Source organism: Brassica napus, chromosome A1, assembly GCF_020379485.1.
Source record: "Brassica napus cultivar Da-Ae chromosome A1, Da-Ae, whole genome shotgun sequence".
Lineage (NCBI taxonomy): Eukaryota > Viridiplantae > Streptophyta > Magnoliopsida > Brassicales > Brassicaceae > Brassica > Brassica napus.
In genome coordinates this window covers 9321791-9333688 of record NC_063434.1, presented here as the reverse complement: position 1 = coordinate 9333688, position 11898 = coordinate 9321791, and the positions used below count along the sequence as shown (strand labels likewise).

The following is an 11898-nucleotide window of genomic DNA, read 5'->3' as shown; positions in this document are numbered from 1 at the left end:
TATATAAACACTAATGATTTAAAGCAACAAGATTGGCTGATCAATTTAGTCGTCCAGTTGAAATCTTTCAAAAGTATGTGAAAGACTAAAGTCAAAGTAAATATGGATTTAGAATATTAGTTATATTTTACTAACCAAATACCGAAAAAACCGAACCGAACCGAAACCAACCCGATATCCGGATTGAACACCCGTAATCCAAATGAAGCCAAACTATTGTTTCATTCTCCAAAATATAATAAAAATAATAACTTAATCCCGCGCAAGGCGCGGGTCTTATCCTAGTTATTTAATAAATTCGAATATTTTGTAGTCGTGGTCTCGTGGACGGTTGTATATGGCTTCTTCCTCTGTTGTTTTATTTGGCATCAGTTGTAAAAAATAGAGTTAATGTACAACTTTGTTCAAGAAAAAAAGAGTTAATGCACAACTTATTCCTTGCTCCGCAAGAAAGCTCAATTTGATATACAGGGAGGCCCAAGTCCCAGTTTGATTCAGTTGTGTTAGCCATTAGTTTGATTTGTTTTAATCCAAAGACATGCACAAAAGGACTTATTTTGTGAAAGGTTTTGCAGATCATAATACGAAGAGATAACGTTAATAAATTGATGACGATATGAAAAAGCCTTTGTCGCATTAATAGAAGAAAAATTCAAGATCTTAACTGCCTCAAAAATTTCACAGCAGAAATACATGACACTGAATTACAAATTGGTAAGTGTTGTGATTTCATTTTTTGACTGTAGAAATATTGCTGTAGTTTTTATTGCTTTGGTTTTAGATTTATAATTTTTAAAAGTCTTTAAATTTGGGCTGTAGGTTTTTGTCTCTGCAGAGAAATTGTAAAGACATAAATTCAAAGAAGTGCTGTGGATTTTATAAAATAGCTGTGAGCTTTAAAAAAAAAATCAAGATTGGTATAGATTTAGTGTTCTAGAAAGAAATTAGGCTGTAGAGAGCACTCACAGCTACTACCAATCACACCCAAAATCTTTAAGTGCATCATAGTGGATTCATCAATCCATTAGATTCCAAGGTACTTTAATAGAAACTGAATGTAATTTAAATTTAGAGCTAAATCCAGTGTTATTGGATTCAGGTACTTGGTGAATTTTAGTGGAATTCAATGTATCTTTTTTTTAAAACAAAAACAACACTAGAGGGGTGTTATTGAACTAGTCAATTCAATGGAAATTAAAGGAATTCACATCTTAAGTGAAATCTATGGTTACTGGAAAAGATTCCAAATTACCTGTTATTCAATTTCCATGAGATTTTATTGGAATCTAGTTTTAATGGAGTATGATGTACTTTTATAAGTAAAATAGCCCTAAACAAAATCTTACACTTCTTGTCTGGATTGTTGACTTTCTTTAAATGTGTTTTCTTTAAAGCCAAATTCTGAAAAGCGAGTAAATTCTCCTTCTCGAAGTCAAAAACTAGATAATGAGAAAACATACCAAAAGCTCTTGTTCCTCAAACTTGGAGCTCTTCCTCCTGCAATATGCGGTCAGTGCTAGGGATTTTCGTTTGTGGATTTGAAGCCGGAGTTCAAGCCGTCCTCTGTTTGTTAAATGTTTGTTAAGAACTAATGCGGTACAGTACTTAAATGTTAAACAATATGCTATGTTTCTAAAATATAATTTTTTTATTGAAGAGGAATTTTTTTTTTTACCTTGACTTTAGACTTTGTAGCTGAAATGTGTGTGTATATATATTTGTTTACAGATTGGAAAGTATGTCACCACTGCAACTGTTAAGTAGGTGGAAACTAATCCAAGATGGTATTATGTCGTGTGTGCTGTTTGCGAAAAGACGGTTCATCCAATTGAAGAAAACCCTCGTGATGAAAAGGGCCCAGTCATGTTTGATTGTCTACTATGTAATTGGAATGTAATCGAAGTTCTAGCCAAGTAACTCATCTTCATTTTAAGTTTAATTTTATAATTATATTATTTACTTTATATTTTATTTTCTATTGGTTACTGATGATTCCACTGAAGAAACTAGGTTTCTTATTTTTGACAATATAGCTTATCCTTTTCTTCATAAGACAGCAGATGAATTAGCTGAAGAAGTGGCTGAGGTATAATGATTGTGTTATTGTCTTTGTTAATATATATATATATATATATATATATATATATATATATATATATATATACTGATAACAAAATTCAACATAGATTCTGATTATTATTAAAAATCTGAGGATGGTGACTCAGTATTGCCAAATACTCTGAACGATCTAATGGGAAAAATATTGCTTTTCAAGATGGATGTTACTTCCAAGAATTTGAAGAGTACAACTTTTATAGTTGAGTGGGTATAATTTTCTTATAGATATTTATTAGTTTAAACCAAACCAGTACGATAAGTTATTGTTTATAAGTTATTGGAAGAGGTAAGTCACCTCACATCTTCTCGTTTATGAAGTCTGGATTTTATTACATTGCTTTGAAACGCTTAGTTTCTCTTTATGGCGCAACCAGATATTGACCATCTCGCTTGGACAGCATCAAGTGATGATACAATTGGATAATCTCTGCAATATGATGAGAGAATGCTCAGCAGGAAGGCCATGCCTAACAAGAACATGAAGCAGCAGAAAAAACTTGGGTCAAGCGCTAAACAGCCTAAACTATGTTCAGTATAACAAAGATGTTGGTTGGGAGAATTTGATGTGATTAGTTCTTTGTTTGAGATAGCCATTAGCTTGAGCTTACCTCCAAAGAAGAAGAAGGTGCACCATACACAGCCTCTTATTACTTCACCCCTTTGTGCTTTGTATTCTCAGCTTTATTCAAGAAGTTCTTGGAATATGAAAACTGGTGGTTGATGAGGAGAGAGTCGAGTACATGAGTACGCAGACAGTACTTTAGACTGTGATATTGTTATAACATGCATAATTTTGCTAAGCAGCCATTGAATGAAGCTGCAAGAGTTGAGGCACTCGAAAAATGTTTGACCTCCTATTTTTATTTAAAGGGTTGAACGTGAAGGAAATATTCCACTGTTCCTACCTTGTCAGGTTACGCTTCGTTAGCTGACATTTTTTTTTTCACATTCCACAACTAACATATCTCTAAAAACAATTGATTTGAATTACAAGAATTACATTAGAATCCATCGTAAAAATCGATCATATATTTAAAAGTTCAATGAAATCCAGTAAAATACTTCTGTTACCAAGTTTATGACAGAAAATGACCAACAATAGAGGCATGCTGCTGCAGGTGGGGACGTGAGAAATAGAAGTCTGCACATAAAACACAATACCACATCATCAGTACTAGTTGCGAGGACGTAATTCTAATTGCAGTACGCAGGGTTCATCTAGATTACAAATGCACATAATGAGAGTCAGATGCTGCTTCAACTTTCCTTACAAGACACAGCTATCGCTGATCATATTACGGCTTGGAGGATTGTCTGTTGCATCTACTATGATACCATAACTAGATTATGCAGTCATGGAAGTTGAGCTTTTTATACTTAGAAGTGCAAAATACAATAGCTTAATAAAAATGATACTGGCCAAGCGACCTAAAGTGTAGAGGAAGACATTAGTTTCTGGACTAAAACATATTGTACTGATCATTTCAATACATTGTAAGAACAAGAATTTAAGAACATGAAACCATATGAACACCACATGCTGCTAACAACAAGGTAAAACCAGGTCCTCCATTTCAATTGACTAATACTGAAAACTTTAACAAGATTTGTCTGCTAAGTGGACATTATTAAGCTGAATGGAGATACATATGGCTCCCCGTTCTAAAAAACATGAGTCGTTTCATCATCACTATTAATTGCTTTTATCATTTGACAAGTAAAAGATGTTACGAGTTAGACTCCTCTCACAGATTTAAACAAACAGGTTGTATAATAACTTAAAGCCAAAATAGTATCATAGGATATTGAGATCCAATATCAAACGAACAAGACCATAAATCAACAAAAGGGTTTTTTAGCCTCATGTAGTTCTCTAACGACAACGGTCACGATAAAAAAAAAAGTCTGCACGATAAAAAGAAACAAGTTTGCAAATCCTAATGCCGATTACTCCTTAGCCAGTCCTATCACCACAGCCACCGGTCTGATGGAGCATGGCATCGATCTCATCACCGTCCTCCATGTCAAGCTGTAGTAACAAAGAATAACCCAAACCATTAGAATAGGTAGAAACTTCCAAGGGAATAATAAGAATAGACTAGTTAGAAGGAATGTTTATACCTCATCGGGAGTCTGCTCAGCACGAAGACGACGCCCATCGAACAAGAAGGCAATGGCGTTCATGTCCACAGATTGCCTGTCACAGTAAGCATTCATCAGCTTTTTCAGCTGAGTGCTTCTCTTGATCCTGAAGAACACCTCATTTCCATCCTGTAAAAAAACAAAACACCATGGAGAAAAAGGAAACAACATGATTCTGATCTTCCGCATCAATAAACTGAGGTTGTAGGAACAATATACCAAACTGTTAATGTAACCTTAAAAAGTCGTAAAGTGAAGCACATACAAAAATTAAAGGAGGATTTTTTTTCTATGGAAAATTATTTATAAAAGACTACAAAAGGTTTTAGGTCTATTTTACAAAATAATTCACAATCATCAGAACAATAACAAAGGTTAGACCTTTATCCTTCGGAAAGGGTAAAACATTCGGACAACAGCAAACAACAGCAACCAAAAGGTTTACAGAATAATTCACAATCATCAGAACAATAACAAAGGTTTCAACTTTATCCTTCGGACAGCAGCAACAAACAGCAACCAAAAACAAAACAGGTTAACATAAAACTAGGGTTACATGTTCATAATTATGATAAACAATATGCGAACGAAAGCAAAACACGCTACTCATGTCTCACAAACATCACTAGGTTTTGGATCTAAAACCAACCAACAATTAAAAAAAAAAACCTTAATCGCACCCAACACGAGATCTCAGCAAAAAAACAAAAGCTAAGAAAGAAAGAGAAGTTACCTGACCCTTGACCTTGAGATTGATGTGAACTCCTCCGTCACCACCGGGCTTCTTGTCTTCTTCCTGTGTTGCAGACATCGTTGGCTTTCTACTTCCGGTGAGAGAGAGAACGAGACGATAGTCAATGTGAGGAATGGGTGAGAGTAGGCGTGAGAGGTTATAAACAAATTAAATTGACGAAACTCTCAAAATTGATACGCCGCGAATTTGTAAGGACGCATCGGATACCTCTCTTTATCATAAAGTGGAAGAACCGTAGGGCATCTATCGGACGGTTGATGGTTCACTTTTTAATCCAACGGCTGAGAGTGCTTTACGAAAGATCTTCTTCCTTTTATGATTTATCCAAAAAATCAATCGAATGTATAGGATGGATGTACCTCGGCCCATATATTACTAGTAGCCCAATACATGTATTCGACGAAACCCGCTTTCTGGGTCGGAAGGTATGGATCCGTACTTCCTCTAGTCTTTTAACTTTCTTCCTTTATCAAAGTTGCAAGCTTACAGCGTTTCAAACGTCGAAGCATTTTAAACTGCGACTGTTGCGGTGTAAAAGCTTCAGCTACGTTGCGTTAACTTGTTGTTGCGTTTAGCTTACATTACCATCTCCTGGGTAAGTTTGAGTCGAGTTTCGTTTTCTTTTGATTGCACACTAAGTGCTCGATAAAATTCCCCAAAGAGGAATCAGTAGTTGAATTTCTAGTGTTGATTGTGTGTATTGGCGTAGAATTTAGAATCAAGATGCAGCCGCAGAGGTTGAAGAAGGCGATAACTGATAATCCCAAGAAGCTTGGGAATTTGATTGACCTCGTGAACCTTCCATCTACTCTGCGTGACTTCCTTGGTCAATCTCAGATTTCTCGTCTGGGTTGTTTCATGCGTGTCTGGTCTTACATCAAGACCAACAATCTCCAGGTCAGAAACAAGGGACCATTTAGTTATAATGTTTCTTTGTTTTTGTTTGTATCATTGCCTGATTGTTTTATTGTTGTTTCTTAAAAAAAAAGGATCCAAAGAACAAGAATGTGGTTAACTGTGATGAAAAGCTGAAGAGCATTTTGCTTGGGAAGCAGCGAGTGGAGCTAGTTGATCTTCCTTCTCTTATCAAGTTACATTTCACCAAGGCACCAAAGTCAAATTAGCTGAAGAACATTGGATTCTTTCTTTGTTTTCATCTCTATTATGGAGTACATAGAGAGATATGATACTTGTTTGAATTATATTTGAAATACAAGTGGTCTCTCAGCGTTTCTTTTTTCTGGATCAAATTCCGTTTCTGTATTATTTTGTAAACGGTTGCTCTCTGCCGGGTAGTGATCTAACGTCTTTTATAACATCTAAATATCATCTTAAGTACTTTCACAAACATATAGTGATAAAAATGGTTCTTTTACAACATTTTGGAAGCTTGGTTAAAATTAGACCAAGCAACCTGACTGATCATTGGTACAAGCTACAAATTTGTAAGAACAACACATAATGAAAGTTAGTTAGTAGAAGAAAGAATGTATGGTGTAAAACAGTCAGTTTGTGGCATGGCTTGATTTAGCAGCCAAGTAGCTCAACTCCTAGTATCCCTTTGAAATGTTTTGATGTAAAACAGTCGGTTTGTGAAATGCTTCGATTCTATCAGCCAAGTAGCGCAACTCCTGGCATCCCTTTGCACTTTGGAAACCTGCGAGAGGAATAAGAATACGGTCAGAAAAGTTATTGATTTAAGAGTAGCTGGCACACTCATGAAAACTTAGCAGAGGATACAAGATTTATATAACTAACCGAATGCTTCAGGATTCTTTACGTTCTCAAAAACCAATGTCGTATGGATTTGAAAAACCTGCTGGATTCTGTTCAGCTCATTCTCCAACTTGCCTTTTCAAATCTCTGGCCTCTTCATTGATACACTTGCTTCGGTAACAGATATGTGTTGCTCTTTCCAGGAGCAGGCATACCATAGAATGGAGCTTGGACAGAGATACCTTAAGGAGCTAGGAGTGCGTAAATGTGTCTCATTAGAAATCCCCTATATACTTTCTCTGTTCCGCTTGTATTTCTGGTAAGCCCTGGTCAATGCATGCGCTCTAGCCAGCATGCCGTTCTTCTTCAACCCTGAGATCATTGCCGTGTATGCTTTATCATCAGGCTCCACTCCTTTACTGCTGAGGCTGAAGAACAACTTAAATGCTTCATCCGCCTTACCATCCTTGCACATCCAATGAATCATGATAGTATATGTAACAATATCAAGATCATTTCTAGTCTTTTGCATAAGTTCATATGTACTCAATGCTTTCTTTACCTTTCCATAAACAAATAGACCAGCTAACACAATGTTGTAGCTCCTAATATTGGGAGGCAGACCATCAGAAGGCATCCTTTCAAAAATTTCTTGCGCAGAACTGATTTTGCCTGCTTGAATACACCCTTGGATAAGGGTGTTGCGAGAGACTGTGTTTTCAGCAACTCCACTGTCAGACATCTCCTTTAAAAGTTCAATCCCTTCGTTGAACCTGTTCGACTTGAAAAGTCCATTTGCAAGAGTAGAGTAAGTCAATACATTTGGGGCACACCCATTCCTTTGCATATCTTCAAAAGCTTTCTTGGCCCTGTCCACATGATTGTGCATGCACAACCCATTGATCACTGAAGTGTAAGTGACAACATTAGGATCTATAGACATCTTGATCATCTCCTGGTACAACTCCCAAAATTCCGAAAACTTCCCAGCTTTCACATACGCATTGATAAGTGTAGTGAAAGTGACTACATTCGGGTCGATTTTCCTGGAGATCATCTGCCGAAGTACGTGAGAAGCTTCACTCAACTTACATGCGTTACAAAGACCACTAATGAGAGACGTGTAGGTAAACACATTCGGAGCAACTCCTTCCTTCTCCATAAGGCCAAAAACATTAATGGCTTCATTCAAAAACCTATTCCTACATAGACCATCAATGAGTATGGTGTAGACTACAACATTAAGGGTAACACCCATCTTCTTCATCTGCTCAGCCACATAGAAAGCCTCGTCGAATCTATTGATCTGGCAAAACCCATTAACCAACAAGCTGCCCGTAACCACATCCGGCTCAACACCAAGCTTCATCATCTTCCCAAGAAAAGACATAGCAACACAAGGATGACAACAGCAGCGGATAAAACACTTGACTAAGATGTTGCAGGTGTAGATATCAGGCGAGATCTCTACACCCTCATCATCCTCCACAATACTCCAGAGTCTGATCACAGTTTCGTAACTCTTCATCTTGGCGATAGCAGTCAGTACTTTGTTGAACTCGATGATGTTAGGCAGGGGACGAGACTCAGCCATGTAACCGAACAAGTCCACAGCTTCATCGGGCTTGATACCGTGAAGCCCGCTTCTCAGTATCTCTCGGTAGTCAACAGCGCTAGAGAAAGCTCGAAACTTGCAGAGTCGAAACGAAGGAGCGATGATACCGTTCTTCGGGAAGTGTCGGTGAAGAAGCGCCTTAGCCGTCGACGAAATCGCAGTCGGGATCGGCCACCGCATCCAATCGACTTGCCTTCGGCTTGATTGGGGTTCGCTCCCAAATGAGTTGCTCGACCATAAACCCTAAACCCTAGGAGGATACATTTTGTTTAAGTGAAGTGAGAGTTGAGACAGAGAAGAAGGCGCAAGAGAGAAATAACCGGTTAACGGGCAATCGAGGTTTTAGGGTTTTGGTTTATATTGGATCCGAATAAATTGATAAACCAGTCGCTTTAAAACGGGTTTTACAAAATTGAACCGGTTTGCACGAATTCAATATTTTGCTCTATATGTCACTTCTTGTTTACCATTGAAACTGACATATTTTTTTACTTGGAGATTACATTTCCTCTTTATTCTGGAATCGAATAGATATATGCATTAAACTTTTATGAAATTCCGATTCAAAATTTTTAGCAAAAAAAAAAAAAAATTTCTAATTCAAAATCAACTGATAATTTTTTTTTTTTTCATGATGAGATACAAAGATAAATCTTAGTACGAATCGGCAAAAGCCGAATTGCGAATATTGATCCAGAGTGGCACACACGTGTTAACATATGAGAAAACATACTTCTTTGTTTGAGCTTGTCTTATCAGGAAGTCTGCTTTGGTGTTACTGGATCTGCTCTTGTAGACCACTTGTCCATCGTGGTAGGACGCTCATAAAGTTGTAAACTCGTTAAGTTCAGCTGCAAAGGCCAGCCAGTCTTCAGGTGTAACGATCATTTTGACTAGCTCTTGAGAGTCAGTAACAAAATAATTGCAGTAACGCTGATGGCGAAGTAAACATTTCAGAGCCCATATCAAACTTTTTAGTTCAATATAAAGCGGTGAGATTTGAGATTTGTCTATGGCAGTCTTGGAGCCCCAAGATATCTATTGAGCCGTCTTGTAGCTGTAGGATCCATCCTACTCCACTCGTGGTTTCATCATTTTTCCACGATCCGTCCATCCTACATATGAATGTAGGTACCTCAATGGGGGTTCTTGGTATGCATTCCATGGTGCTTTTCATATAATAGTATATTATTTTTATCAAATTTTCAATGTAAAGTATTAACACATTTCTTCGAAATAATGGTTTTTATCCACATATTAAAAACTGAATTCCATTTTGTGACCAGTAAAAAACCTATTTTGGTCTCTCTAATTAGAGTTAACCATCATGTTAAAGTTTTTAGATTTTTAATTCAAAATTAATTAGCTCAAATTCTTTATGTATATTTATGCTAGTCTTTCGAAACTTTGATGTAGAATCATCACAATATGTTATTCATATAGTACAATACATTGAGAGGCACGTCTGTTAGCGGTTATGCTTTTTGGCTTCAGGATTCAATTCCATTTGTGCGTTATTATTTCTTCACACTAAAATCTGATCCATCTTAATAACATTATAGAGCATGTTTAAGATAATTACACGACCACCGATTAAAATGGTTCTTTTACAACACTCTAGAAGCTTGACGAGATATCAAGAACCTTGACTAAGACATTGGTACCATGTAGGAGAAAGAATGTAGTAGTAGGTAAAAAATATTCTGCTTGGATTAATTAATGACACTTTTATTTATCACTGAAACCGAGCTAAATCATACTTTAGAACATGGTTTGCTACGATTTCGTTCGTCTTCTCTGTTGGATGAAACGAGTCCCAAAACACATACGTGCTCGCATCAGTACATGTGAAAGGGTTCATTTTATCACACAAGTAGCTCATCTCATAGTACCCAGTTCCGCAGCATGCACTCCTTACATTATTAAAACCTGTGACACAATCAGAAAGATTAACAGAACAATTCTTTATCAGTGCTCGTGTTACAACTTTGTACTAACCAAATGCTTCAGGATGGTGTATGATGTCTGAAACCAAGTCGTACGGGTTTGAAAACACAAGCTGGAGTCCACTCAGCTCTTTGTTCAGCTTAAAGACTTTTTCTGCCATCTTGGTGTTGAAGTCTCTAGCAGCAATGTTGTACTCTTCAATACATTTGCTTCCATAAAATATTTGTGTTGTTCTTTCAAGTGGCAAGCATCCAAAAGGAGATAGTCCAGAGAAAGACATCTTACGAGCTCCGAGTCTGTAAATATCTGTCAAGAACTCTCCAGCGAGTCCTATCAGGAAGTTTTGGTACTCATCAACAGAGTACTTACGCAACTTGCGAGGAAGAAGATAGTAATTCTCAAGAAAATCGTTGGTTCCGATACTAATGAGGTAAAGTGATTCTCTGATAACTTCATTAGCTTTATCTTCACCCAAGTAGCCTCTTAGCTTGGTCTGGTACTCTTTGTAGTACTCCACTTCCTTCCAAAGCGGCATCACAGACTTTGATATTTCAAAGAAACCATGTCAGTTACATACTTACATTACATTATAATAATTTTTAACATGGTTAAAAATCATTTTTATGTTCTAATATCTTAGATGTTTTTAAATTTCTAGGTCAATATTATTTTTTATCAAAAGCTGAGTAAGTGAGTAACCAGTTATATTTTATAGCCTATTTTATAATTGATTGAGCAATTTTTAATTTATAATTTGATAATACTTTTTAAATAAAAGATAACTTTCTTATGAGTATTTTACCTTTAAAAATTATATTTTGGAACTGAGATTCTGAAAATGTATGAAGTTGAAGACATGGAGCTATGGTTGACTTACTAACACATCAGAGGTTGCATTGTCTAGGCCTGTTCCAGCTGAAGCAAAACAGACACCCGTGGCGAAGTCTTTAATGTCATATGATGGATCTAGGTAAGCAGGGACTGCGTTCTTGAGTCCTAAACCTTCAGAAATGAAATCTGGAGCTATCCGACCGTTTGAGAATCTCCCAGTTGCTTTGCCGTCAAAGTAGTCCCGGCCATACGGCTGGAAGTTACTCTTTAGAACCGTAGAGATCTGGTTGTTGTTCCCTGAGTCCACTGTTGAGTCCCCGAATACTATAAGTGCTGCTACTTTCGCACTCGTTCCAGGTATCTCCACCAAGAGCTGAGTTGCAAGCAACAAGAACGCAATAACTCTGTTTCGCAGCATGTTTTTTACGTTAAGTTTTTCAAATTCTGCAAACAAGACTCTCACAAGTGATTGGGAAGAACAACCAACGCAAGCATATAACTGGAGGAAGGAGAGGTACTTAATACCAAACCTGACAACCTTTGCCTTCTTTTTGTACTGAATAGCTTGGTCCCTTTGTTAGATAATGCTTATTTAATACTCCTTAGCCTATGTTTAATTTTGGCCACAGAGACTGGTCTGGAGTTAGTTGAGGTGAGTAATGAGCCGAAAATAATAAGACTCATTAATAGTATGCACCAAAGAAACGGTATTAAATATCTACTTAAAAAGAGAGACAGGTAAGAATAACTTGAAGTAGAAGGATTCGTAGTCTTA

At 36.8% G+C, this 11898-nt stretch overlaps 4 protein-coding genes across 7 annotated transcripts; 1 reads left to right on the top strand and 3 right to left on the bottom strand.

Annotated features, from left to right (window-relative positions):
- Nucleotides 1-3868: 3868 nt before the first annotated feature.
- Nucleotides 3869-5250, bottom strand: LOC106444878 (small ubiquitin-related modifier 1). The gene is made up of 3 exons (XM_013886302.3): nt 4994-5250; nt 4240-4389; nt 3869-4147 (listed from the first exon to the last, which is right to left on the bottom strand). The coding sequence occupies exons 1-3, from the start codon at nt 5069-5071 to the stop codon at nt 4073-4075; spliced, it is 303 nt and encodes a 100-aa protein (XP_013741756.2). The 5' UTR covers nt 5072-5250; the 3' UTR covers nt 3869-4072.
- A 167-nt stretch (nt 5251-5417) lies between these two features.
- Nucleotides 5418-6338, top strand: LOC106445107 (upstream activation factor subunit UAF30). Of its 2 annotated transcripts, none has more exons than XM_013886621.3 (3): nt 5418-5609; nt 5731-5911; nt 6004-6338. In XM_013886621.3, exons 2-3 carry the CDS (start codon nt 5738-5740, stop codon nt 6136-6138), a joined length of 309 nt encoding a protein of 102 aa, XP_013742075.1. In that variant the 5' UTR covers nt 5418-5609; nt 5731-5737; the 3' UTR covers nt 6139-6338. The 2 variants fall into 2 exon arrangements, with proteins under 2 accessions (XP_013742075.1, XP_013742066.1); XM_013886612.3 differs by having other exon boundaries at nt 5421-5609; nt 5724-5911.
- Nucleotides 6339-6340: 2 nt separating this feature from the next.
- On the bottom strand, nt 6341-8961 carry LOC106444978 (pentatricopeptide repeat-containing protein At4g26800). Of its 2 annotated transcripts, XM_013886446.3 has the most exons (3): nt 7293-8961; nt 6773-7196; nt 6341-6671 (listed from the first exon to the last, which is right to left on the bottom strand). In XM_013886446.3, exons 1-2 carry the CDS (start codon nt 8523-8525, stop codon nt 7017-7019), a joined length of 1413 nt encoding a protein of 470 aa, XP_013741900.2. In that variant the 5' UTR covers nt 8526-8961; the 3' UTR covers nt 6341-6671; nt 6773-7016. The 2 variants fall into 2 exon arrangements, with proteins under 2 accessions (XP_013741900.2, XP_013741893.2); XM_013886439.3 differs by having other exon boundaries at nt 6773-8957.
- Nucleotides 8962-9883: 922 nt separating this feature from the next.
- LOC106445021 (GDSL esterase/lipase At4g26790) lies at nt 9884-11797 on the bottom strand. 2 transcript variants are annotated; one of them, XM_022717458.2, is made up of 4 exons: nt 11654-11797; nt 11170-11567; nt 10344-10833; nt 9884-10274 (listed from the first exon to the last, which is right to left on the bottom strand). In XM_022717458.2, exons 2-4 carry the CDS (start codon nt 11539-11541, stop codon nt 10081-10083), a joined length of 1056 nt encoding a protein of 351 aa, XP_022573179.2. In that variant the 5' UTR covers nt 11542-11567; nt 11654-11797; the 3' UTR covers nt 9884-10080. The 2 variants fall into 2 exon arrangements, with proteins under 2 accessions (XP_022573179.2, XP_013741957.2); XM_013886503.3 differs by having other exon boundaries at nt 11170-11685.
- Nucleotides 11798-11898: the final 101 nt, after the last annotated feature.

What these genes read in the sequence shown, in the direction of transcription:
- LOC106445107 (XM_013886621.3), top strand. Translation starts at nt 5,738, where the DNA reads ATGCAGCCGCAGAGGTTGAAGAAGGCGATAACTGATAATCCCAAGAAG. An exon ending in TCAAGACCAACAATCTCCAG is followed by an intron (nt 5,912 to 6,003) that starts GTCAGAAACAAG and finishes TTAAAAAAAAAG; the next exon opens with GATCCAAAGAACAAGAATGT.
- LOC106444978 (XM_013886439.3), bottom strand. Translation starts at nt 8,525, where the DNA reads ATGCGGTGGCCGATCCCGACTGCGATTTCGTCGACGGCTAAGGCGCTT.
- LOC106444878 (XM_013886302.3), bottom strand. Translation starts at nt 5,071, where the DNA reads ATGTCTGCAACACAGGAAGAAGACAAGAAGCCCGGTGGTGACGGAGGA. An exon ending in ATCTCAAGGTCAAGGGTCAG is followed by an intron (nt 4,390 to 4,993) that starts GTAACTTCTCTT and finishes GTTTTTTTACAG; the next exon opens with GATGGAAATGAGGTGTTCTT. An exon ending in CTGAGCAGACTCCCGATGAG is followed by an intron (nt 4,148 to 4,239) that starts GTATAAACATTC and finishes TTGTTACTACAG; the next exon opens with CTTGACATGGAGGACGGTGA.
- LOC106445021 (XM_022717458.2), bottom strand. Translation starts at nt 11,541, where the DNA reads ATGCTGCGAAACAGAGTTATTGCGTTCTTGTTGCTTGCAACTCAGCTC. An exon ending in ATGCAACCTCTGATGTGTTA is followed by an intron (nt 10,834 to 11,169) that starts GTAAGTCAACCA and finishes GAAATATCAAAG; the next exon opens with TCTGTGATGCCGCTTTGGAA. An exon ending in ACACCATCCTGAAGCATTTG is followed by an intron (nt 10,275 to 10,343) that starts GTTAGTACAAAG and finishes ATTGTGTCACAG; the next exon opens with GTTTTAATAATGTAAGGAGT.